Source organism: Ornithorhynchus anatinus, chromosome 18 (assembly GCF_004115215.2).
Source record: "Ornithorhynchus anatinus isolate Pmale09 chromosome 18, mOrnAna1.pri.v4, whole genome shotgun sequence".
Classification (NCBI taxonomy): Eukaryota; Metazoa; Chordata; class Mammalia; order Monotremata; family Ornithorhynchidae; genus Ornithorhynchus; species Ornithorhynchus anatinus.
In genome coordinates this window covers 27,230,782-27,258,261 of record NC_041745.1, presented here as the reverse complement: position 1 = coordinate 27,258,261, position 27,480 = coordinate 27,230,782, and the positions used below count along the sequence as shown (strand labels likewise).

Below are 27,480 nucleotides of genomic sequence, written 5' to 3'. Positions count from 1 at the left end.
TTGCCACTTTGAGTCCCTCTTATTAGCTGTAACTAGGGAGCATTTTCCGCCAATGCTTTGGCTATTATTCCGTGTTGAATCTCATTTGGTAATTTCCGTAATCATTCCCCTGACTTCTCTAGCCCATTTGCCCAGTTTTTTTTGGTCAATTCAGCTGTTTCTTTATGCCTCCCAAATCGACGTCTTTTGCAAATTAAAACGCTGACTTTTTTGCTGACTCTGCCCTCAAAGAGTATTAAAGAAATCGTTTTATCAGTTAAATCTTTAACAGTGATCAATGCAGCACCCACTTAATGTACACAGCTGCTTTCTGAACCTGAGGCTGATTTGACACTAAAGCCAGTAATTCATTTGTGGGTCCCTGAAGTCACTGTTTTGTCCTGTTGTTTGACTGGTGATAAATCTCTTCCAACCCAAGACCATCAGTCATTTAATCAGATTGGGGTAAGACTAGGATAAGACTAGGGCTAAGGTTAGGGTGGAAACTAAGGAAAATCTTATGGTTCAGAGGAGAGATGGGGTGAGACTTCATCGACTTGCAGGGTATCAGTATGTTATTCTTAATGACAATGTTTATGTTAGGATTTTGAGAATTTGCCCTCCCTTGTGGTGTCCATCCAGTGGACATTTTTCATCTTCACATGTGAAACATCCAAATGATTCCCCCGGGTTGCTTTTGATTATGTCAGAAAGGTCTCTTTCACTTTCTCTGATCTTTTGTGAACACCAGAGATGGCTCTCAATCAGTCAAATCAATCCTTGGTATTTTTTGAACACTTACTATGTGCAGAACCCTGTGTTAAGCGCTTGGGACAGTACGTCTTATATACACATAAGACATAAAGACATATATACATATGCCTTTAAACTCTGTTGCTTCCCTTTACCCGTCATTCATTTTAGCGTCTGTCTCCTCTCCTGGATTGTAAGCTTTTTGAGGGCAGGGCTCGGATCTACTAAGTCTGCTGTACTCTCCCAAGTGCTTAGAACAGTGCCCAGCTATGACTGAGCACTCAGTAAATGCTATCGATTGTTGATTGATCCGTTCATATTCTCCCGATGTCCTTTTGCTTTTCAATCAATCAGTTTTATTTATTGAGTACTAACTGTGTGCAGAGCACTGTACTAAACATTTGGGACAGTACAATGAAACAGAATTGGTAGACACGATTCCCTACCCTCAAGGAGCTTTCTGTCTACTTAGTCATTCACATCTCTTCTCTTTATATTCTTTTACTTGTACGGAGACAGTATCGTATATTAGCTTCTCTGAAGTCTAATTTGGATCACATTAACTAATGGTTTTGAGTTTTCTCTAGGGTTTCTTTTGGGCACATTTGAAAGCCATTTGTGTTTCTTCTTTTCTCATTTGACTAAGGCTAACTCATTTTGTGTTCCGGCCTTTAGACTTCACTCTTCTTTCCCTGAAGTTACTTTGGCGCCGAAAGCCTCATCATTTTTATTCAATATTCACTCGCTCTTCCCCTTGATTCATTTTCAAATAATCACCCTTTCCCCCTTCAAAGCCCTACTGAATGCTCACCTCCTCCAAGAGGCCTTCCCTGACTAAGGCTCCCCTTTTTCTCAGCTCCCCCTCCCCGTCACCCCGACTCACTCCCTTTGCCTTACTCCCTCCCTGCCCCACAGCACTTGCGTATATATGTACATACTTGTAATTCTATATATTTATATTGATGCCTGTTTACTCGTTTTTGATGTCTGTCTCCCCCCCCTTATAGACTGTAAACCCGTTGAGGGCAGGGAATGCCTCTCTTTATTGCTGAATTGTACTTTCCAAGCGCTTAGCACGGTGCTGTGCACATAGTAAGCGCTTGATAAATACGATTGAATGAATGAATGAATGAATTTTCACTTCGCTGTAAAATAAAAGCAGCAAAGAACAGTTGCATTTGGATCTGTACCCTTTCAGCAGTCGGCATTCATCTCAGCCTCAGCCTCCTCCTCTCATCCTCAGCCCACAGTTCTTGTGTACAAGTTGGTAATTTATTTTAATGTCTGTCTCCTCCTCTGGACTGTAAGCTCGTTGCGGGCAGGGAACGTGTCTACCAACCCTGTTGCACTGTACTCACCGAAGCGCTTAGTCTGGTGCTCTGCACATAGTAAACGCTCAATAAAAACCATTGATTCATTGATTGAACGATCCTGTCATCTTTGAATCTCCCTAGTGAAATCATTCATTCGATAGTATTTTTGAGCGCTTACTATGTGCACAGCACTGTACTAAGCGCTTGGAATGTACAGTTCGGCAACAGATAGAGACAATCCCTGCCCAATGACGGGCTTACAGTCTAATCGATCCTATCGGATGGTACTTTGGAGGGCGGCTGCTGAGTGGGAGGAAAACTGGAATCTGACTGGAATCGTTTGGGGAATAAATGTGGATTGAAATAGATTTGTTTTGAAAAACTTCAGAGGAAAGGCAGCTGTGGCAGGCAATCCAGCGGCTCCAGGCAATGTGTGCTTCCTTTTTTCCCCGAGGCTTTTCTCACGGCTCTCTCTACGATGCCACAATAATAATAATAATGATAATGGTATTTGTTAAGCTCTTACTGTGTGCCAAACACTGTACTAAGCACCGAAGTAGATATAAGGTAATCATCTTGCCCCACTTGGGGCTCACAATCTTAATCCCCATTTTACAGATGAGATAACTGAGGCACAGAGAAGTGACTTGCCCAAAGTCACACTGCTGACAAGTGGCGGAGCTGGGATTAGAAACCACAACCTCTGACTCCCAAACCCGGACTCTTTCCACTGAACCACCCTTCACTCCTCTGTGTCTCAGTTCCTTCATCTGTAAAATGGGGATTAAGACTGTGAGCCCCATGTGGGACAGGGCTTGCGTCCAACCTGGTTAGCTTATATCTACCCCAGTGCTTAGTACAGTGCCCAGCACATAGTAAGCACCTAAGAGATAAGATTAAAAGAGAGAAGGGCTTTGTTTCATGCTTCACAGTCCTGGGAAACAGTCATTCAGTCTGCACGGAGCACCTGTTGTTGCAGAGTGCTACCCCGAATGCCTTGGGGAGGTCCTCAGGGGAAATTTTCTCAGGAGCATGGAGGTGGGGACAGGAAGGGACAGGGAGGCGGCTGGACCGGTCTCCTGATGCGTCTCTCTCCTCCTGCCTTGGGTCGGGCGCAGGGACAGGGTGCCCTCTCGGAGCGACTGCGGAGCTTCAGCATGCAGGACCTCACCACCATCCGAGCCGACGGGGTCCCCGCCCCCGCCCCCGCCCCTGCCTCGGCTCCCCCGGCCACCGGAAGGACCAGCGGCAAACAGAGCCTGTCCAAGATGTCCAGAAGCGTGTCTGAAGGTGCCGGCAGTTCAGGTAGGTGTGGGCCGGCCCGTCGGCCTGGCCCTTCGCCTCTTCCCTTCCTCCCTTCCTTTGCATCTTCGTGTCCCCCTTTTGCCCTCCCCTTCCTAACAGTGGGTCCCCGCCGCACCAGTCCCTTGAAGGGCACTGGCGGAAACCCGGAGGCAGAAGTGGGTCCCGTCCCGGGGGGCTGGTGCCTACACACGCGATTCGAAATCAACCACACGCACTGGGAATTAAGGACTCTGAAGATGGGCGAGAGAAGCTGGGGGTAACTGGAGGAGAGGCTAGAGTTAGAGACTTGTAGGGGTGCTCGATTTTACACCTGTAGATGTACCTACCCACTCCCAACCTATACCCACCTGCTGGGCCAGATGGATTATGGATATGTAGTACTCGCCACCATGGGGACAGGTGGATTGTGAGTATGTAGGACTCGAGCCAGGGTGGGGTGTTTTAGTTGGCGGGTCTGGGGGAGATTCTGGAAGAGCTACCCAAAGAGTCGTGTGCCTTACGTGGCATCTCACCCTTGCCCGATGGATTGGAAGAGAAGCGGAAGGAACGATCGGAACAGCCGAGCCCAGTGGGGAGCCGGTGTCCCGAGAGCTTAGCGTTGGCTGAGGCAGCCTAAAGAGGTTGCCACCAGGACGTCTCGGATCCAGGCGGTTGCGGTCCTCGGTGTCTCTCGGTGTTGGCCGCTCTGCTGGGATCAGATCAGCTTGTTAGTCTGCAGAACAGATCCCCAGGTGATGGGCATCTTATCCGAAGCCACTGTGGCATTTGGCACGCGTTTCTAAACTCAACAGGGGAAAGAAGAGCAGAAATGTTCCCCTGGGGAATAGGTCACGGTCTTACCGTTGGTGAGTCATCCTTTGGACGGGAAAGCTGGGCGGGAGGCCTCCTCATCCCTGGGCCTGTGCTCAGCTGGCGATCGAGCCAGGGGGGATCCCGGGGCGGTACTTGGGGGCTGGACCTGAGTTCCAAGCATAGGGTCCAGCCCGGTCACCCCTCTCCACCTCCATCCCTCTCCTCTAGAGAGCAGAGAGATGAAAAACGGCCACTCTGCTCAAGCACGGGATCAGAAAAAGACGGGGGAGGGGGTTAGGGTTGAGCAGCGGGGACTCCAGGCAGACTCCTGGGCCACCCCACCCTACTCGATGCCACTCAGGCCCCGTGGCCATTTGGGGAAGGCCTGTGCTGGGCACCATCTTCGTAACATCTCAAGCGGTTGCCATGTTGGTTGGGTCAGGAAGTGCCTTTTTGGGCATGGCTGGGTAACTCCCCCCCACTCCCGGCCACCACGAGCCCCTGCTTTAATCGGGCCCTGGATACCATCCCTATCTGCTGGGCTTCCAGTTAAAATTAAAGCAGACCCCCACCCCGCCCCACAAAATGGGAAAGAAGGGGGTTGTGATCTCAAAGAACTGAACTCTCAAGAGCCTCCGCCAAGGGACGGGTTTGAAGCATGTGTTAGGGGTCGCATTCGAGGGAGCTGTAAGAAGAGATGGTAAGCTCAGGTTTAGATTTACTTGCTTCTTTCCCCTCTCCAGTTCTTAGACACGAAGGGAACTCCTTCACAACACCCTTCAAAATTAGTCACAGCTAAACAGAAGCCACGGATAATCCCCCCAGATCTCACTTAAGCCAACAGCTTCACCTTCTGTCCTATCAAACTTTTCCCCAAAGAGCTTGTGAGGAACCAATTTCTCTAATCTGAACCTCTGCCTCCTTTCCCTGTCCATTTTTTTTATGATATATGTTTAGAATTCACTAGATGCTGGACAGTGTACTTAGAACTAGGATGATATAAGTTAATCAGGTTGGACACAGTCCCTGTCTCATGTAGGACTCACAGTCTTCACCCCCATTTCACAGATAAGGGAATTGAGGCCCAGAGAAGTCAAAGTCATACAGCAGACGATCGGCTGAGCCGGGATTAGAACCCAGTTCCTCTGACTTCCAGGCCCATGCTCTTTCCACTAGACCACACTGCTTCTCAGTAAGCCCTACCAACTCCGTGGAGCAATGAACAATGAAATGGCCCAAAGGCCGGCAAGGGGAGGAAGAAAAAGAAGTCAAAGAGTCAGATAATCCATTACCTAAATGATGAAGGGTTGGAGCGTGTGTGGGTCATAGAGGAAAATGGCGCAGTGGAAAGAGCACGGGCTTTGGAGTCAGGGCTCATGAGTTCGAATCCCAGCTCTGCCACTTGTCAGCTGTGTGACTGTGGGCAAGTCACTTAACTTCTCTGTGCCTCAGTTCCCTCATCTGTAAAATGGGGATTAAGACTGTGAGCCCCACGTGGGACAACCTGATTCCCCTGTGTTTACCCCAGCGCTTAGAACAGTGCTCTGCACATAGTAAGCGCTTAACAAATACCAACATTATTAAAACCCTCCGGGAGGCAGTCTGGTATAGGTGGGAGCTGTGGAGAGACCAAAGAGAATGGAAATAGCATTTTTGATTCACTGGGTTATTTTTCACTCCCGAGTTTACTTGTTTGCTTGAAAAGGAGAAGCTAGGGTGTCGGCAGACCTGACTTTTGTGTGCATCGGGATACAGGCTCTCATGTTACTTCTCGCTAAGAGTTTATATCTCTAAGGAATTGCCCGGGAGCAGATATTATGTTTCACGTCCATAAAATACTCCCAGACTTTGATTTCCTTAGACTGGGTTGGGTTAAAGGAGACCCTCAGGAATTGGGAGGCTCCGACTCTATTTCTCCCAATGCTATCGCTTCCCATTTTTTTAAAGGTATTTTTAAGCACTTACAATGTGCCAAGCACTGTACTAAGCACTGGGGTAGACACAAGCTAATCAAGTTGGACACAGTCCATGTCCCACCTGGGACTCACTGTCATAATCCCCCTTTTACAGATGAGGTAAGTGAGGCCCAGAGAAGCGATGCGACTCGTCCAAGGTCACACAGTAGACGAGTGGCGGAGCCGGGATTAGAACCCAGGTCCTTCCGACTCCCAGGTTCGGGCTCCATCCACTAGGCCACGCTGCTTCCCGGTGACCCGAGAGACTTGTCGTTGCTTCGTGCCTCATTTTCCCCTACCGAGGAATGTTTCTCGGCTCCTCTCGGGGCCAATGGAACCATTTTACTGTAAAGCCTGTGACCGTAAAAAGGGCCGCTGAATTGCAAAGCTCGAGACCTCTTCCTTTCTGAGGAAGCTGACCCCGGGTTTGGGCGACTGGAAGTTTAGAGGGAAATTGTTCCCTGCTTGGGGAAAGGCGGTGTTCAGTGTCATTAATGCTTTGTATTTCCTTGTCCCTGTGCATTTTAGCGTTGTTAGAGAAAAACCTTTCAAAGATCCTTCTTGAAAAATCCACCTAAAGTCTCCCCTTCAAAGCCAGCACCACTGGAGTTAACAGGCAAAAATAAATCAGCCAGAGGAGCGCTGGCTTTTTTCCCTCACCCCCCTGGGACTTGGACTGTGCATCTGTTGGTATCACTTGCAAAAATACTAATAACTGTGGTATTTGTTCAGCATGTACTCTGTGCCAGGATAAGCAGATCGGGCACAGTCCCTGTCCCGCTTGGGGCTCAGAGTCTAAGTAGAAGGGAGAACACGTATTGTATCCCCATTGTACAGATGATGAAACTGAGCCCCAGGAAAGCTAAGCAGTTTTCCCAAAGTCCCACAGCAGGCAGGAGGCAGAGCCAGGAGTAAAACTCAAGTTCTTTGATTCCCTGGCCACGCTCTTTCCATTAGGCCACGCTGCTTCCCTTGCAGTCCTGACAACGATCTTGTCTGGAAGAGTCTGGCCTCCGTCAGTCCATGCTGTTTTTCGGGCATAAGCCGAATATGGTGGAGAACTGGACTAGGGCCTGTGGAGTTTACAAACGAGGTACCGCCCCTGCCCCTGAGAAGCTTCCAGCATAATGTGGTAAATAAAACAGGACAGACAACAATCCCAAAATATCACTAAAACCTATAGGGGGAAAGAGCATGAAAGAACCCCCATGATTGAAATGTTTATGTGCACAACAAGGAGATGCTGGCGTTTCAGATGTATGTGAAGAGGTAGGAATCGACTCTCCTTTTTTTTTTATGGTATTTGTTAAGCGCTTACTATGTGCCAGGCACTGTTCTAAGCGCTGGGGTAGATGCAAGCTGATGGGGTGGACCTGATCCCTGTTCCACATAGGGCTCACAGATCTTAATCCCCATTTTACAGCGGAGAGAACTGAGGCCTAGAGAGGTGAAGCGACTTGCCCAAGATCATACTGCAGCAGACCAGTGGCTGAGCCAGGATTAGTATGAATAATAGTGTTAATTATTCTAATAATTATGATCATCACTGATTACTGTGAATAATAATAATAGTGTTAATTGTGGTATTTGTTAAGTGCTTACTATGTGCCAGGCACCGTTCTAAGCGCTGGGGTAGATACAAGCTAATGGGGACTCAGTCCCTGTCCCACAGAGGGCTCATGGTCTTAATCCCCATTTTACAGCTGAGGTCACTGAGGCCCAGAGAAGTGAAGTGACTTGCCCCAGGTCACACAGCAGCAGACAAGTGGCGGAGCCCTGGAAGACCCCAGGTCCTTCTGACTTCTAGGCCCAGGCTCTATAATAATAATAATATTATTATTATTAACAAATAATAATGTTGTTGCTTAACAAATACCAACATTATTAATAATAATGGGACTTGTTAAGCACTTACTATGTGCCAAGCACTGTTCTAGGCACTGGGGATAGATACCAGGTAATCAGGTTGTCTCACTCGGGGCTCACAGTCTTAATCCCCATTTTACAGATGAGAGAACTGAGGCACAGAGAAGTGAAATGACTTGTCCAAAGTCACACAGCTGATGTGGCAGAGCCGGGATTAGAACCCATGACCCCCGTCTCCCAAACCCATGTTCTTTCCACTAAGCCGCACTGCTTCTGGCATACCTTCCCGAGCGCTTACTTGGGAAGCCACAGATCTTCAGCTGAGCAGGGGCCGGCCCGCCCCGGGGGGGTCAGGGAGCCCGGGTGGAGGGGAGAGCGTGGTCCTCTGCCCCTGGCCCCGTTCCAGGCTGCGACTCGGGCGGGGGAAGCACTGTGTGCTGCTGGCCAGAGCCGGCTACGGCTCCGCCGGCTTTTTAGACATAAATGGTATGGAAGGCCCTCGCCTCATACTTGGAGCAGAGCGAGGGGGAGCGCGGAGTCCCCAGCCAGAAGCAGGGCCCCGGGATTTAAGAGCTCTTCGCTGGCCTTCTCGGGAGAAAGATTCTCTCTCTGCCCAAACCCCTCCTCCGCCTCCCCTGGGCACGAAGGTAGGATTCCACCCTTGGAGCGGGGTTGCTGGCCGGGGCCTCAGTCAGTCATCGTCAGTGGTATTTATTGATAATTCTGGTACTTGGTAAGCGCTTACCGTGTGCCAGGTTAAGCAGTGGGGTAGATACAGGTCAGTCAGGTTGGACACTGTCCCCGTCCCACGTGGAGCCCCCGCCCTTAATCCCCATTTTACAGATGAGGGAACCGAGGCCCAGAGAAGTGAAGTGACTTCCGTTCATTCGTTCAATCGCATTTATTGAGCGCTTACTCTGTGCAGAGCACCGTACTAAGCGCTTGGAAAGTACAGTGCAGAAATAAAGAGAGATGATCCCTGCTCCCACCAGACTCACAGTCTTGCCCGAGGTCACACAGCAGAGTCGCGGGGCCGGGATTAGAACCCAGGTCTAAGCCATGCCGCTCCTCTGTTTCTTGAGCGCTTACCGTGCACAGAGTACCGTACTAAGCGTTTGGGAGAGTACGATGAAACGCAGTTGGTAGATATAAGGAGGAGCTCCATGGGGCACCTCGGGGGCTTTAACGTTGCAGCTGCTGGAGAGAGGCGAACAAGCCATTAGACGGAAGGGAGTAGTCGCTCCCCGCCCCCCGCCCCCCTTCCCTTCCCGCTAGGAACTGACCCTCGGGAAGCTTGGGAGAGGGCTAGCGGAACGGACCCTCTCCACCACCGCAGGCGGTGGTCAAAACAGCGGCCGGCCCACATTCCGAAGCGTCGTGGCCTAGTGGGTAGCGCAAAGGCCCGGGAGTCGGGGGGACAGAGGTTCTAATCTCTCGGTGACCCTGGGTAAGTCACTTCATGTCTCTGGGCATCAGTTCCCTCACCTGGAAAATGGGAATTGAGTCCGCGAGCCCCATGAGGGACAGAGGCCGCATCTGTTCGCCTCTATCCACCACCACAGCGCTCAGTACAGTGCCCCGCACACGGTAAGCGCTAAACAGATACCGCTATTATTACTGTTATTCCGAGTGCCGTCGGCGGGGTTGTCTGGCCAGCTGGCCGTCGCTCAGTCGACCGGTCAACAGGATTTATCGAGTGCTCGGCGGGTGCAGAGCACTGTACTGAGCACTTGGGAGAGGCCAATAGAACAGAGTTGGAAGACCCAATCCCCGCCCTCGAGGAATTTACAAGCTCCGGGGGAGAGGAAGTAAAAAGCAGTTTCAGATAGAGGAAGGCTTCGGCAGAGCGGTGAGGAATGGGGTGTGACTACCGTGGGGCTGGGGCCGGGAGGGAGGAATGTCGAAGTGCTGAGCTCACAGTGTTAATCTACGGCAACAGATGGACATACGTCCAGCGGGAGGGAGGCAGCGAGGGACCGCAGCTTTGCGGTCGGATGTCAGGATATAGATCGTCACCTTTTATGGTGTGGAAAATCCCCCCCGGATTGGTAGGCAGCTCTGGGAGCCCAGTGGGTGAGACCGCTCTGATAATGCCCTCCGGCAAATCCCCCGAGGGTATTTATTGAGTGCTGATTGCCCGCAGAGCACTGTACTGAGCGCTTGGGAGAGTACAATATACGGAGTTGCCCTAAGTAGTCTGGAGGGAAGCTGGAGACCTCACCTGCCTCTAGCATCTTCCTCCTCGGCAGTTCGGCAGATCTCGGCACAAGCTACTGAGTAACCAGGCCCCGAGGACCAGAGAAGCAGCGTGGCCCGGTGGTTAGAGCCCGGGCCTGGGAGTCAGTTGGACCTGGGTTCCAATGCCGGTTCCTCCACTCGTCCTCTGTGCGATTTTTTATTTCCAATTGTATTTATTGAGCGCTTACCGTGTGCCGAGCACTGTGCTAAGCGCTTGGAAAGTACAGTTCAGCAATAGAGACAATCCCTGCCCACATTAGGGTTACAGTCTACATGTCTGCTGTGTGACCTTGGGCAAGTCACTTGACTTCTCTGTGCCTCAGTGACCTCATGTGTAAAATGGGGATTAATACTGTGAGTTCCATATGAGACAGGGACCGTGACCAACCTGATTGCCTTGTATCTACCCCAGTAGTTAGTACAGTGCCTGGCACACAGAAGGAGCTTAACAAATACCGTATAATTAAAAACAAAAAAACTGGTGTTGCACCCCCATGTCTGTATTTTTTTTTTTTTTGGAAAAAATGACAGTGTAATGGTGTGCCCCTTCCCCCACCCTTCCACAGTGCTCTATGAAAGGGTCTCCAGCAGTTGGAGAGGCAGGGGACCGAATTTGGGGTACCTGGGTCTCCCCGTCCCTCTCCTCCCCACAAGACCGCCCCTTCCCCCCAACATTTCGGCCTCCCCCCGCGCCCCCCGACTGACGGTCGGCTCCGTTGGCAGTGTGTACCTGCTGCTCGGCCTGTAGGACTCGGAAAGGTGAGTAGGGGGTCGCCTGGAACCCCACCCTCTGCAGAGTGCAGTGAACAGCTTCCCAGGCTCAGGGGCCTCCCTCGCCGTGGTTGCTCAGACGAACGGACGGGGGTCGTTCCTAGCCCAGGGGTCTCTGGCCGAGTGGTCCTCGCGGCCTCAGGAGGGGCTGGGGAGCTCCCGGTCCCTGCACCCCTTCCGGGAGACCCCCGGGGACCGGGAGAGCTGGTCAGGTGCGGCCAACAGTTGAGGGACCCCACCCTCCCAGCCCGCCAACGGGCACTCGGGACCGTGGAGACAGAAGAGCCCGCTGGCTAGGAAGCAGTGTGGCCTAATGGAAAGAGCACGGGCCCGGGAGTCAGAGGTCCCAGGTTCCGATCCCAGCTCCGCCACACGCCTGCTGTGCGACCTTGGGCAAACGGCTTCGCTTCTCAGCGCCACGGTTCTGTCATCTGTAAAATGGGGATGAAATCTTCCTCCTTCCTACTTAAACCGGGAGCCCCATGTGGGCCAGGGATCGGGTCCCATCTGATTAACTCGTGTCTACCCCAGCACTTAGAACGGTGCTTGGCACCTAGTAAGCGTTTAACAAGTACCATCATCATCATTATTATTATGGTTGAGAGCCAGCCTCGCTGCGGGGTGGCTCAAAGCCTTCTCAGAGGGCTCCGGGCTGTGAGACCTGAGGGTCGGAAGCCCACGGAGGATTTTGGGGGATTCCAGGGAGGGGAGGTACTTTAAAGTACCTTTCACCCCGCCATCCTGGGGACCCGGGGGACCGCACGGTCAGGGAGGGCCCCCTTACCTGGGCGACTCCGGAGCCAAATCACACAGCCTGCCGTGGTTTTGCCTTTAACCTGAGCTACCCCCGGGGTTTCCTAACCGTGTGGCCCCAGCGAGGGCGCAGAGCTAACCGGCGGCTTGACTGACCCCTGGGCAACTCCCGCCGCCTCCCCCCGCCGCCATCCCCCTACCTCATCTCAGCCGCGCTAACTGGCCCCCGCCCTCAGGGCCCGAGCAAGATGGACCCTCAAGACTGCCCGCCAGCCGCGCCGGACTGCAGAGTCTGAAATGCAGGGTGACTCCATCAAGCCATCCGTCGATCGGTGGTACTTCTCGGGAGTTTACTGTGTGCAGAGCACTGGGTAAGAGCTTAGAAGACTGCGGTACGGTCGGTAGACCCCCTCCCTGTCCACGATGAGCTGCCGATCCACGGGGGAGAAAGACGATAAGATAAACTGTGTGAAAGAGGCCCAGTGGCAACCCGCAGGGTAAGATTGTCTCGGGTCCCTGGGCTCTGTATGGCCTAGTGGCTAGAGCCCGGGCCTGAGAGCCAGGGTTCTAATCCCGGCTCCGCCACTTGTCCGCTGGGTGACCTGGGGCAAGCCGCTTCTCTGAGCCTCAGCTACCTCCTCTGTAAAATGGGGTTTGAGACCGGGAGCCCCACACGAGACGGGGACTGGGTCCAACCCGATGTGCTTGTATCCACGCCAGTGCTTAGTATGATGCCCGGCACATTATAAGCACATAACAGATGCCACCGTCATTATTATTAGTGGGATTATTTTCTCATCCCTCGGATTCTGGCAGGGAACGGTCCCCGTAACCGACCTGATTTAGGGGGCCACCCCAGTGTGGGACTCTGTTTCCCTCCACTCCCACCTCACAGACCCGCTCTAGAAGGATGGAACTGTGTGTCCCCCATCTCTTCTCACCTCCCCAAGGATCGCTCCAAGACGTCTTTTAGATATTCCTAGGCGTCGGGGCCCTCCGATCGGATTTGAATCCAACCGCTGTGAGCGGAACGCATTGCTGAGGTAGATCAGAGCTGATATGGCCAACGTGCAATTGATCCACAAATTAGGATGCCCCATATTTAGAGAAGGACAGATAGGGCCGCTGCAGCTAAATGGGGGTCAAGACGGTCTGGGAGGAGGATGTTGGATGGGCAGGGTGATCGGGTGGGAAGAAAAGGGGCGTTGGGTGGGGCCGGGGGCCTCAGAGAGATACCTTCTGGGGTTTAGCCACTGATGGGTCTGCCATCCCCTGCCCCATTTAAACCCATTTAAGCTTCTTTGAGAAGCAGCATGACCTAGTAGGACGAGCCCAGGCCTGGAAGTCAGAGAACCTGGGTTCTAATCCCAGCTTCGCCATGTCCCTGCTGTGTGACCTTGGGCTATTCACTTCACTTCTCTGGGCCTCAGTTCCCTCATCTGCAAAACAGGGATTCCCCCAGAACTTGAGGCTCTCCACTTCGAGAAGCAGCGTGTCCTAGTGGATAGAGCCCAGGCCCGGGAATCAGAGGGACCTGGGTTCTAATCCCAGCTTGGCCGATTGCTGTAATAATAATAATAATGTTGGTATTTGTTAAGCGCTTACTATGTGCAGAGCACTGTTCTAAGCGCTGGGGTAGACACAGGGGAATCAGGTTGTCCCACGTGGGGCTCACAGTCTTCATCCCCATTTTACAGATGAGGGAACTGAGGCCCAGAGAAGTTAAGTGACTTGCCCACAGTCACACAGCCGACAAGCGGCAGAGCTGGGATTCGAACTCACAAGCCCTGACTCCAAAGCCCGTGCTCTTTCCACTGCGCCACGCTGCTGTGTGACCTTGGGTCAGTCCCTTCACTTCTCTGGGCCTCAGTTCCCTCATCTGTCAGATGGGGATTAAGACTGTGAGCCCCATGTGGGACAAGGACCGTTTCCCACCCGATCGGTTTGTGCTAACCCCAGCGCTTAGTACAGTGCCTGGCACATAGTAAACACTTAACAAATACCACAACTATTACTGTTACCTCCCTCCCTCCTACTTAGCCCGAGAGCCCTATGTGGGACCTGATTATCTTCTCTTGACCCCAGTGCTTACTACAGTGCTTGGCACATAATAAGCACTTAATAAATAAGACAGTTGTAGTTGACAGGAGGTTTAAGTCGGTGAAACCAGAATGGTCATTTCTGGCTTCTTCCTCAGCGCCATCTGCCACTTGCCGACTGTATGGCCATAAGCTACTGGCGTGTTCTGCCTTGATTTCCCCCGCTCAGCATGCCAGCACCCAGGGGTCATCACAGAGGTCACCCAGCAGCTTCAGCCTTCACAGTAACGTGTCCGAGGGGAGGGGCTGGCTCGGCGCCCATCCCCAGAAAATCCTGTGGGTGGGCTGGTGTGGGTAAGCTCGTTGTGGGCAGGCCATGTGTCCGTTTATTGTTATAGTGGACTCTCCCAAGCGCTTAGTACAGTGCTCTGCACACAGTAAGCTCTCAGTAAATACCATTGAATGAATGAGGGTGCAGGGAGGGGACAGTCTGCCCTCTAGACTGTAAGCTCATTGCGAGCGGGGGATGCGTCTATTTATCGTACTATTGGACACTCCCCAGTGCTTGGTACGGTGCTCTGGATGCGGTGAGCACTCAATAAGTACGATCGCCTGCCTGAGGAGCGGAAGCAGGGTCGGTCGGTGGAGAAGGGGCAGCCGGCCCGGCTCCGGCTCCGCTCCCCGAGCCACCCCGCCCCGGTGGTCCCTGCCCCGCGATGGGGGGCGTCCGGAGGGAGGATGATGGGCCGCACCGTTCCCCGCTCCGCCCCAGCTCCGCTCCTACTTCCGCCCGCCACCTGCCGGGGCCCGCTCGCTTCTCTCTGCGCCACTGGCGTGTGAAGGAGGGTGTGTGTGTGTGTGTACGGGAGGGCGTACCTGTCTTTGGGTGTGTGGGGGGGGGCAGGGGGTGGTCCTCTAGGCTCTAAACTAACTATGGGCAGGGAACGGGCAGCGAAGATGTCCGTTCTTTTGTTATATTGTACTCTCCCGAGCGCTAACACGGTGCTCCGCGCCCAATAAGAGCTCGATAAATATGATTGACCGTTGTATTGCACTCTGCCAAGTGCTAAGAACGGTGCTCTGCACATAGGAAGCACTCTGTAAATACCAGGGATTGATTGATTGTCACCTCTGCCCCCCACCCCCCCTTCCTCTTTCCCCATATGTTCATGTGTGTTTTTGTCACTTTTGCCCCCACTTCCTCTTTTGCTGTGTTTGTGTGTGTATGTTTCTGTCACCTTTGCCTCACCCTGTTTTCCTCTTTCATGTGTGAGTGTGCGTGTATTTATGTCTATGGGGTTGGGTGTCTGATTTCATCGTTTTTCCTGCCTTTTTGCCAACACCCTCAAGAGGCCACACACCCCTATGGAAAATACGGTCGACTGTATATTTTTTCACAAGGACCAACCAACCCCCGACACCTGTCCCTCATCCCCCCCCACAGAGAGGTAAGTGTGATCTAGGTCCCAGAAGTCAGAGGAAGTGGGTTTGAGTCCCAGCCCGGCCAGCGACTGGCCCGGGCCACCTTGGGCAAGTTGCCTGGCCTCTCTGAGCGTCAGCGGCTTCGTCAGCCGACTGGCACCGATATGTCGGCTTATCCCCAGGAGATCATCTTATGGTATTGGAGTTGCCTCGGTGTGGTCGTGTGTAATAGGAACAGAAATTGGTCAACGTTGGGGAGTGAAACGCTAAAAGCTCTAGGACTTTGCGTGTTTATCGTTCTCAGCCTAACGGTTTGTTCTTTTCTTTTCTCTATGTAAATATTATGGGACTGTGATGTAAGTGTTCCGCATTTGCATGCCTCTTTCCGTCTGAGCCATTCGCCATTTGTCTCCGTGCCGGTTTTAACCAATTAATTGTTGGTGGGAGTGTGTTTGCTAACCAGACAACCTTCTGCTGCTCCTCTGCTGACCCGGCAGAGCCTCAGCTGGGTTTTGTTCCTCTGTGCTGCGCGACGGTATTCGTTAAGTGCTCACTCTATGTTCAGCACTGTTCTAAGTGCAGAAGCAGGGTGGTTCAGTGGGTTGAGCACGGGCCTGGGAGTCAGACCCGAGTTCTAGTCCCGACTCCGCCACTTGTCTGCTCTGTGACCTTGGGCAAGTCACTTAGCTTCTCTGGGCCTCAGTTCCCTCATCTATAAAATGGGGATTAAGAGTGTGAGCCCCATGTGGGATGGGGATTGTACCCAATCTGATTAATTTGTATCTCCCCCAGTGCTTAGAACAGTGCTTGACACATTGTAAGCGCTTAACAAGTACCATAATATCATTAAGTGCTGGGGGAGATGCAAGTTAATCGGGTTGGACATGGTCCCCGTCCCATACGGGGCTCAGAGTCCAAGTGTGATGATTTCATAAGGTCAGTCAATTAGGGGTATATACTGAGCACTTACTGTGTGCAGAGCACTGTAGGTAAGCGCTTGGGAGAGGACAGTAGAATGGTAGACAAGTTCCCTGCCCAGAACGAGGCGGGCCCAGAGTTATTTTCCGGATCTGACCACGGAAACAGTGTCGTGAGGCATTTCCCTTGTGGGCCTGAGGGAGTGGGCTGCTTTCTGAGCCTGATGCTCAAGGGAATTCAATCCTCCAGGCTCCAGCCTCTTCAGTAGGAAGCTTTGCTTGGGCTCATAGAATATTTTCACACCTCTCTTCCCTGAAGGAATCATTTTAATGCAAAGGGTGAAGGCCTCTCTTTTCATTCAGTCGTATTTATTCAGCGCTTATACCCTGTGCAGAGCACTGTACTAACCACTTGGGAGAGTACGCTATAATAGTACAGTGGTCTGCACACAGTAAGCGCTCAATAAATACGATTGAATGATGGAATGCATGAACAATAAACTGACACAATCCCTGCCCACAGTGAGCTTGTTTCTTCAAGGCCTCTAGGTAGGAAAACCAAACAGGAAGAGTTCCTTCCCTGCCTCAATCAATCAGTGGTATTAAATGAGGACTTACTGTGTGCAGAGCACTGTACTAAGCACTTGGGAGAGTACAGTAGAACAGAGTTGACAGACACGTTCCCTGCCCACAGTGAGTTTACGGTCCTGCCTCTTCGGAGAGGGTTTAGCCTGAGAAGCTGCGTGGCCTAGTGGATAGAGCATGGGCTTGAGTGTCAGAGGACCTGGGTTTTAATCCTGGCTCCATCACCTGCCTGCTGTCTGACCCCGGACAAGTCATTTCAGTTCTCTGGGCCTCAGTTTCCCCTTCTGTACAAATGGGGATTCAGTGCCTGTTCTCTCTCCTACTTAGACTGTGAGCCCCATGCGGAACATTCATTCATTCAGCTGTACTTTTTGAGCGCTTACTGTGAATTAAGCGCTTGGGAGACTACATTATAACAACAAACAGACACATGAGGAAAATCATTCCCTGCCCACATGGAGCTCCCAGCCTAGAGGGGGACAACAGGGACTGCATCCGATTATGCTTGTATTGTATCAACTCCAGATGCCTAATATGGCATTTGCACATAGTAAGTGCTTAGCAAATGCCACAATTTTATCATTAATATTATTATGGTTACAATTATTATTCCGATCAGATGGGTGAAGTACCCTCCCAGGAGAAATGGATGAGTTTCCCTGTCTTTGGAAGGCAGGTAGGGCGCTTTAATCCTCGGGGCTGCCAAGATCAATCTGTGACATTTATTAAGTACTTATTGTGTGAGAGCACTGTACTAAGCACTTGGGAGAGTACAGTATAAGGGAGTTGGTAGATACAGACCCTGCCTTCAAGGAGTTTACAGCTTCACCCTGTACACTCACTGTAAACTCACTGTGGGCAGGGAAGGCGTCTACCAATTCTGGTATATTGCACTCCATACTATAAAATAAACAGGCGAAAGTTCCTGACTGCAGACTGGATGAACGAGGAGGGGGTCGTGGAATCTGCTTCCCTGAAGATGTTTCGAAAAAACCGTCCATTCTCATCCGAACGGGAGCGGGGAATCCCGCCCGGAGGAAAGGAGTGGAGTCGACCCCTTTTTTCCGGACCGTTTGGAGGCCCGAGATCGTGTGATCTAGACTGCGAGCTCGTTGGGGGCTGGGAATGTGACGGTTCACTGTTGCATTGTTCTCTCCCAAGTACAGTGAGCTGCACACGTAAGTGCTCAATAAATAATCCGATTGAAAGAATGAACCGAGGCACAGCAGTGCTCGAAGACGAAAAGGAAAATCAGACCCAAGCTGAGCCATTGTGCGCTTGCATCTCCACCTGCTGGAACCCCCTAGAACACCAAGGAAGGCCGTAAAACCACCTACATGCTCTGCTGCTACAGGGGAATCAGTTAATCGATGCTATTTATTGATCGCTTATGGCGTGTAGAGCACTGTACTGAGCGCTTGCGAGAGTACGATACAAAATTAGCAGGCGCTTTCCCTGCCCATAGCGAGCTTACAGTCTAGAGGAGAAAGCCCGGGGGTCTGGATTCTAGGGGGTAGGAGGGCAGAGTAATCAGTCTATTAATAAATCACATTTATTGAGCGCTTACTGTGTGCGGAGCACAGTACTGAGCGCTTGGGAGGGTACAGTATCGTAGAGTTGGCAGACTCGTTCCCTGCCAGCAACGAGTTTACAGTCTAGAGGAGAGAGCACGGGGTCTGGATTCTAGGGGTAGAGTAATCAATAAATCAGTAAGTACTGAGCGCTCGGGAGAGTACAACAGAATTAGCAGATACGTCCCCTGCCCATAACGAGCTTATGGTCCGGAGGGGGAGACGGACATTGATATGAATAAGAGTAGACAGGTCTGAGCCCAGTCCAGAAGGAAATGAAGAAGCTTAGCTTCCCCGCTGGGCTTTTGTTTTATTTTTGTTTTTTTCCCGAGCCTGCCAGCTAATCAAGCCCAGGCCCCGCCCCAGCTCGCTGTTCTGGAGTGTATTTTTAGGGCATGCCCTGCCATGCCCCAGCCCAGCTGGAGCGGGTGTAAAGGCACCTGGCAAAATGATCCCCCGGCAAACTCCGAACAGAAATAACAGTTGGACAGTAAGGGAGGCGTCCTGCAGTCTAATAATTGAGGTATTTGCTAAGTCAGTGGGCCGTATTTATTGAGCACTTACCGTGTGCAGAACACTGTACTAAGTGCTTGGAATGTACAATTCGGCAACAGACAGAGACAATCCCTGCCCAGTGATGGGCTCACAGTCTAAACCACTATTCATTTAGCACTTCAGCACTTACTGTGCGTCAGGCACCGTCCTAAGAGCTGGGGTAGATACCAGCTTAATCGGATTGCATACAGCCCCTTTTCTGCACAGGACTCACAGTCGTAACCCCCATTTTACAGACGAGGGAACTGAGGCACAGAGAAATTAAGTGACTTGCCCAAGGTCACAGAGCAGACACGGGGCGGAGCTGGGACTAGAACCCAGGTCCTCACGACTCCCAGGCCCGTGCTCTATCCACCAAATCACGGGTGAGACCGTCTTTTGGGAGCACCGGCCGGGAGCATCCACAGTGCTCTCTGCTCACTGTTGGGTCAAGGACCCAAGGCGAGAGAGTGGCACTCTCCCACCCGCCACAGTAATCATTTTAGGTGGGTTCTCGGTGGTGGGGGGGGTGGGAGGATGAGACTTTAGAGCACTTCAGTGTGAAAAAAAGAGATTCTGGCCTGGATTCTGGCTAATTCCTCTCTAATGCCATGCATGCTGCGGGTGGTTTGGTTTGGTTTTGTTTGGTTTGGTTTTGTTTGGTTTGGTTTGGTTTGGAAGCTGCGTCCCTGGGATTCAAGCCAGGTCTGGGATTTTTAGGCGAGATTAGGAGCAGGGCGGAAGGGTCGGACGAATCTGGGGCTTCTATCCAGGCTCACAGGGACGGCCCTCTCCTGATCTCATTGTTCCCTCACAGAAATTTTTCCCCAGCCCTTTCCCTTCCTCCCCACTGGAAATGTGGAATCTACATTCTCGACCACCCAACATAATTTAGCACTGGACCCCAGGTGAGAGTCTGGGTTTTACTGAGCCCGTGTTGAAACGGGTCCACCGAGGGTGTCGGTGTTCTGTCGATCAATCAGCCGATCAATCCTCGGTGTTTATAGAGCACTTACTATGTTCGTTCAATAGTATTTTCATTCAATAGTATTTATTGAGCGCTTACTATGTGCAGAGCAATGTACTAAGCGCTTGGGATGAACAAGTCGGCAACAGATAGAGACAGTCCCTGCCGTTTGATGGGCTTACAGTCTAATCGGGGGAGACGGATAGACAAGAACAATGGCAATAAATAGAGTCAAGGGGAAGAACATCTCGTAAAAACAATGGCAACTAAATAGAATCAAGGCGATGTACAATTCATTAACAAAATAAATAGGGTAATGAAAATATATACAGTTGAGCAGAGCACTTGTATGTGCAGAGCACTGTACTAAGGGCTTGGGAAAATGCAAGTCAGTGAGTCAGTGGTGTTTATCGAGCACTTACTGTGTGCCTGTGCGCTTGGGAGAGCACAATATAACAGAGTCGGAAGACACGTTCCCCACCCACAAGGAACTTAGAGGTGCAGTGACTGCCCTCTCCGAACTCACCTCCCCGATTTCCTACTACAACCCAGGCTAACGGGGACGTCCCTCTCCTGATCTCTTCATTCCCTCATAGAAATTTGTCCCCAGCCCTTCCCCTCGACCGTACCTCGACCTCGTCTGTCACACCGCCGACCCTCACCCGCGTCCCACCTCTGGCCCTGCACTCCCTCCCCCTTCATATCCGATAGACCCTCACCCGTGTCCTGCCTCTGGCCCTGCACTCCCTCCCCCTTCATATCCGATAGACCGTCACCTCCCCACCCTTAAGCCCTTAGGAAATTCCCATCTCTTCCAAGGGGCCTTCCCCGACCAAGCCCTCATTCCTCTACTCCCTCTCCCTTCCGCGTTGCCCTTTTACTTGGATCGACACACTTAATCACCCACCCTCAGCCCCTCAGCACTTCCGTAAACTCATCCTCTAGGCTGTAAGCTCGCTGCGGGCCGGGAATGGCTCTGTTTCCTGTTATATTGTACTCTCCCAAGCGCTTAAGTACGGTGCTCTGCACACGCTAAGCGCTCAGTAAATACGATTGAGTGAACACGAGTGAATGTATACATCTGTAATTCATATATCTCTATTAATGTCTGCCTCCCCCTCTAAACTGTAAGCTCCTTATGGGCAGGGAATGTGTTTATCTACTCTGCTACATTGTACTCTCCCAAGCCTTTAGTACAGTGCTCTGCACACAGTAAGCACTCAATGAATATGATTGATTGATTACAAATGTCATTGATAATGATAATAATTGTGCTATTTGTTAAGCACTTACTATGAGTTTTGCACTGTACTAAACCCCAGAGTAGATAGAAGATAATCAGGTCCCTTATGGGGTTCACACTCTAAGTAGGAGGACGAACCGTTGTTGAGTCCCCATTTTTGCAGTTGAGGGAACTGAGGCCCAGAAAAGTTAAATGCCTTGCCTCGGGTCACACAGCAGGCAGGCGGCAGAGTGGAATTAGAACCCAGGTCCTTTGACTCCCAGTCCCCTGCTGTTTTGAGTAGACCACGCTGCTTCCCTTTCCCCAGAGCTGTTCACGAGGTGCCAAACTGACTTGTTCTTTGTTCTTTTATTTCCTCTGCCTCACCACCCGCCCGCCCCATAGGGGTTCTACCTAGTAGCGAAATGGGCAAAAGGCATTTCAAGGGAGAAAGAGATGAGGCAGAAGGGCTAATTAATCTGCCAAGTGGATACCAGCCCCAGTCTGTACTTCAAGGACATTTAAATTTAGGCTTCTGTCTGCAGTTGTGCATTTTGCCCTTCTTCGTGCCCTATAAATGGAGTTGTTGGAGCCCCAGACTCTTCGCCCTCTCCAAACGAGGTAGCCACAGCGCCTACACCTCTTCAGGTTTCTTTGCATGATGCTGTTTATGACCCCCATGTTTCGCTCAAGCCCATGTTGTCACAGCAACCTCAGTTTGGAATCCATTGAGCTCTCCGTCTCCGAAGCAACGCTGAGGTTAGCACAGTCCTAGCACGGAGAATTATGCTACTGTGAACAGAAATCTGGGGTTCTTTTTTATGGTGTTGGTTAAGCGCTTACTATGTATCAAGCACCGGGGTCGATACTAGTTAATCCGCAGTATTCCGCAGTAACCAAAGACACACCGGTTTCGGCGATGAGCCCCCAAAACCCCAGACGAGTTGGGGTCATTTCCAGCCTCTAACCACGCTCGGAGTGTGCTGTGTGAACTTTGGCCGGGTCTTCTAATAGCTGGCTGGGTGCTGCGTCTTCTCTTTCCATATGCGAAAGGACTCTGATCTCTCCCTACTGTCCCTGTCTCCGCTGTGTGTAGCCATTAAACGGACACTAAGTGGTTGAGGGAGATGTGGACAAAGGGGGAGCGAACCCCGGGCAGGTCCGCGATGACATGAACGCGTTAGTGTTCTCGGACGAAGAAGAGAACGATCTTCTGGATTACATGTACAAGTTCAGAGCACCCAGAAAGACGGAACTACCTCTAGAGGTACCTGTCTGTGTGGGAAAGAACGCGTGTTTTTAGGGTCAAAGATCCCAGGGACAACTCCACCCCTGCTCTCCCTTCCGAACCTTACTGACGGCACATCTCTTCCAAGAGGCCTTCCCTGACTTTCCTCTTTCCTCCTTTTCTCTACCCCCGCTCCCTTCTGCGTCGCCCTGACTTGCTCCCTTCATTCATTCCCCCTCCCCGCCCCAGCCCCACAGCGCCTTGGTACATATCTGTAATTTCATTTGTTTATATTAATGCCTGTCTCCCCCTCTAGACCGTAAACTCGTTGTGGGCAGGGAATGTGTTTAGTGTCTTATTGCACTCGCCCAAGAGCTCAGGACCGTGCTGTGCACACAGTAGGCGCTCAGTAAATACGATTGACTGACTTCGGTTCAGTAAGCTGGGTCCAAATCCATCTCTCTGCTTTACCCAGTAGGGCCTGGAGTGGCACAGGGTTAGTGAGGTCCCAAGTATTGGCACTACTCAGTGGTACCTGGCAGTATCTAGAGCACAGACCTGGGAGTCAGAAGGACATGGGTTCTAATCCCAGCTCCGCCACGCGTCTGCTGTGTGACCTTGGGCAAGTCACTTCACTTCTCTGGGCCTCAGTTACCTCATCTGTAAAATGGGGGTGAAGACTGTGAGCCCCGTGGGGGACAGGGATTGTGTCCAACCTGATTAACCTGTACCTACCCCAACGCTTAGAACAGTGAGCGTTTAACAAGTACAATAATTATTACTATTCATATATCTCCCTTCCCTCTCTCCCTCTCAGGGACTCCTTTCCTCTTTCTCCTTTCAGACTCTCGTCTCTTCCCCTTCCCCCATTCTCCCCCACTCTCCCCCTCCAGTCAGTCAATTAATTGAGCGCTTACTACGTGCAGAGCACTTGGGAGAATACCTTACAATACGACAGCCTTATCTCTGCCTTTCTTCCCCTCCCTCTTTCCTTTCCCCCACCACATTGCTTATCCCTGCCTGTGGTCCTCTGGGGCTTCAAAATGTTGCCGACCCTCCCAGGCTCGGGCAGCAGTTCTCAGAATGGCCATGAGGCATTTCTCCTGCATCCTTGGTTTGTAAACCAGTCGAGCTTAGGAGAAGAAAGAGTCCCCCATCTGGAGGATCCCACCCAGGCCGGGCCGACCGGCCCTGCCTGAGCAGTAGACTGTGACTAGACCCCCTCCTTGGGGATGTGCCCTCTAGGAGATGTGCTCAGTCCTTTAGAAAAGCCCCAGGGCAAAAGCTAAGACCAAATAGTCCAATCTATCCTCCTCCCCCCTCTGGGGGAGCCGAGGAGCTGAGGGGAAGGGAGGTGCCTCTGAACTAGAGCGACTTCATCACCATCTTCCGGGGGAGTAGGTCGCTCCTAGAACGATAACGGCAGTGTGAATCCAAGTGGCCCGGAAGCGCGTCAGACCGCTCCCGTCACCCGACCGTGGTGGTTCAACATCCTTTTGCTGGTTCTCTCCTGCTAAAGGAAAAATGTAAGGCTTGGAGCCCTTTGGTGAGGGGCGCTTTCGGGTGGGAACCGGAGAGAGCCGCTTCTCGGGGAGAAGCGGCGGGGCCTGGTGGATAGCGGATACGGCACAGGCCTGCGAGTCAGAGGACCTGGGGCCTAATTCCGGCTCCGCCGCTCATCCGCTGGGCGACTCCATCCCTTAAGCCTCGCCCCTCTCCGCCGTCGTCACTGCGCAAACCCTCGGCTGATGGTGTTCCCCCGGCTTTCTCACCAGGCACCGCCTAGATTCCTCCGATCTCGCTCCAGGAAGAAAAGTACCTCATCCTCTGCCACCGAAACCATGTGAGTGCGATGAGCCAACGGCATCGAGATCCACAGGACGTCTCCTCTCTGCCTTAAAGAGCTAATCACTAATACCGTAGAAAACAGCGAGCTGGGTGTGCTTTTAAGTGTGTGGCATCGCAGACACGGCCCTCCCTCTCTTCCCTTCATCTTTGTACCTTTTTTTCTGGGTGGGGGGGGTGGGGTGGGTGACCCTCAAGTCCTCCGGCGATTTCTGTCTTTCACAACCTAGCCGCTCCCAACTTAGCAGGGAAGAGCCCCGGTGGCGATCTCGGCTCAGTTTCGGATCTACGAGACGGACTCCAACTAATACCGTCGCTGTGTACATGTGTAATTTATGAGTTGCTTGCTTGGTTTTTAGCCTGTAAATGCAACCTGATTGATTTTTTGTTTTTAAAAGCCCCCTTCCCCACCCGCCCCCGCCGCTTGGTAGTAGTACTTTGGACTATAATGTATTTATTTATGGCTTTTTGATTAGCCCAGGGGAGTTCCGGGAGGCACCGGTGGTCCCCAGTCGTGGGAGAAGACTGTGAACTCGAAAAGAACGATGTAAAAGCAAAACGAAAAAACCCCTGAATTCCTTTGACTGTACAGAACGTCTCGGATGTTTTACCACAGCTGTCGAATGCCACTCTCGTTTAGTTTGTTTTCTTAACCTTTCTTTCCGGGTGCTTCCGTCAAATATGTACACTTCCGGCAAGGAGGAGGAACGGTGACTGCAGGAGGGATGTAGACGTGTACATACAGTGGCTACCGCTATCCAAAATCATTTCCCTTTTCAGATCCGGTGCGGCCTGACCTTTCCCCACCCTTTAGACGAGGTGAGGAGGAGAGCTGAGAACTAAATGCAAAGTGAAATGCAGGAGGCTCGTTTCAGAGCTGGGAAAGCCTAAATCCTCGCTCAGGTTTCGACATGCCTCAAGTGGGCCCGGCTAGGTAATGTAGCCTCTCACCTCAGTTTTCCCCTCCGTAAAATGGGGCCGGGCTTCCTAACACCCTCCCAGGGATGGGGTGAGGTTCCTTTGGCTCATGTTTGAAAACACTTGGCAGATGAAAATTCTAAACGACAACGAGGAACTCTTAACCTGATATCCAGCTTAGTGGTAACCACCGTACCGACGAACCGTGCCCAATTTCAACAGATAAAGGAGAGTCTGCAGTTTAAACCACTTGCACTGGGAGAGAAAATACAACAGATAGTACGAGAAAAGGGAAGCTACAATTCTATTTTAACTTTCGAAGAATTCCTGACACTACGCTTAAGACACGTTTGTAATATTGGTGATAGTGTGATTCGGAATGATTTTAGAGTTAGTGTTTATGGCAAAACTTTCCCCTCAAATCCACATGGTAGGTATTGATCCCGATCGAGCAGTGGTATTTATTGAGCGCTTACTGCATGCGGAGCACTGTACTAGACACTTGGGGAAGAACAACGCAGTAGGGTCGGCAACCCCAACGCCTGCCCGCAGTATGAGTAGAAGAATCCCTTAGCGGCACACAGTCGGCTCTCTCCTCTGCACCTCGGATCTTAATTGGCAAAAAAAAAGCCTCCCGGGGGAAGTTCAGAATATTTTCACTCAAAGTCCGGGAATTAGAGATGAGGGGAAAATTGGATCCATCCGGTGGATTCTGGTTTAAATCGCAACGGCCTAGCGTGTTAGGGTAGCATGTCCGGAACGTCATGGCGCTGACCGTGAGAGGGGAAAACTATAGGATCTGTGTAGTTGTGCTTAGAGTTGGAGTCTCCTGTAGGTGTAATGCATGCGACGTCCTCAAATACGTTAATCGCGTGACTCTCTGATTGTGTCTGCCCTTTGATCCGTCCTGTAGACTAGAAAACAAATGCTAAGTATTACGCACCATGTAGAGGTTACCGTCGAGAACCGAAATGTCAAAGAGGTTCGACCAAAGGTCGTTCCGTTCGCTCAGTAAACGAATAGCAGCGGTCCAGGCTGATGACGATAAATCGATGAGGTTACCTGACTCCAAAATGATCGATTATTCTCAAAATTCAGCACTGGCCAGAGGCACGCCCAAACATCTGAGCCTCCCTCCCCCCCCAGCTCGACTGAAAACCATCTTCTTGTTTCCTAAAAATTTTTTTGGGGGGGAAAGAATAGATATGCAAACACGAGACCCACTTGTTGATGGGGGAGCAGATGGCTCTCCCCATGTCACAACACGTGGATTTGTTAAAGAGGGGAAACGCACCGAACAGCCGACAGTCAGAACCCTCTGTAAGAGTGTATTCTTCAAAGTACGCCTGTCTTCTAGAAGGCTACTAGAAAGTATTCAGAACCACTAGAACGTGCTCAGAAAATAAAAAAAGCTTTGAGGAGCTCAGCTTGTGTGCTTTTAAGTTAAGTGGCTTTCTGGCAAGTTTTTCTTTTCATCAAAAAAACCCACAAAAGTCTGCCGCATTAGCAGACGATATAACTGTTGCAAGTGAGCTATGTTTGCACCATTGCGCGACGCGAAGTTTCGACAAGTAGAAGGTGACAAGTTTGCACTCAATTATGCCAAAAAAATGTTTGAAGAACTCTACTCTCAGACATATGCTGTATTACTACTATTCATTCTAGGTCAAAATAATTCCATGTGTCCAAGCTGCTGTCTTAATGTAAACTTGACTGTTTAGATTTTTCACATGTTGATATGGGAGTTGCCTTATCTCTCGAAGACATTCACTGTTTAACTGAGACGTTTTCCTATCTCTGGCAAAAATGTGTTTATTTATCAAACAAGCTGTATATTTGTGTATAGGGTGACATGAAATGTGAATACCTGCCAATGTACACGTAGTGATTTAGTGTTCTATACGATCAAATCGCATTTGCTGAACTACAGACAACAGGTTGTTTACAAAATGGCAGCGTGGTCCAGCACCAGTTTTTCGTTTGGAATTGTCATGAGGGGCTTGTGCTCTTTGTTTCCGAGGGGACGGAACGTGGACCCGAACCTTAAAAACTAGAGAGAATGTTGACCGTGGAGCCTCTCGGCTTCATCTGAACGGCCTGCTACTTTCAGATGTTCTTCAGAATACGTATATTCTCATGTAGTAAGATTGTCTGCGTACCTGTGACGGGATGCTCGTCGATCCCACCATCTTCTGGCTGTTTCAGTTTCTTCAGGTTTCCCAAGTTGCCCCCGACACAGTATTCGAAAAGGAAAAGGGCACTCTTCACCCTCTCACAGGTCTCACTTAAATTGCAAACTGCTCATGTTCCGTCAGATTCCTAACCGTGCACATTTAGGGTAGTTTATTTCCTGTATTCAGGATGGAAAGGTCTTAGAGTCCACCGAATCCGTCAGAGAGAAGTACGCTGACAGTTATTCCTAAAGTTGAAGTTCTGCTGTTTTAGTTCTATTGCTTGATATACATCTTGAATAAAGTCTTAATCTTTTTCTTTAAAAAAAAAAAAAA

General features: G+C 51.1%; 1 protein-coding gene across 3 annotated transcripts in view; it reads left to right on the top strand.

Annotated features, from left to right (window-relative positions):
* Positions 1-27,480, top strand: part of REEP1 (receptor accessory protein 1) — an 86,868-nt gene extending 59,388 nt beyond the window's left edge. For 2 of the 3 annotated variants that reach the window (XM_029083479.2, XM_029083480.2), the window contains exons 6-7: positions 3,164-3,350; positions 23,986-24,020. In XM_029083479.2, the coding sequence (XP_028939312.1) occupies positions 3,164-3,350; positions 23,986-23,996 (198 nt within the window). In that variant the 3' untranslated portion in view covers positions 23,997-24,020. Of the gene's footprint in view, positions 1-3,163; positions 3,351-10,924; positions 10,961-22,097; positions 22,250-23,985 lie in introns of all 3 variants that reach the window. The other variant, XM_039914644.1, reaches the window with a different exon arrangement.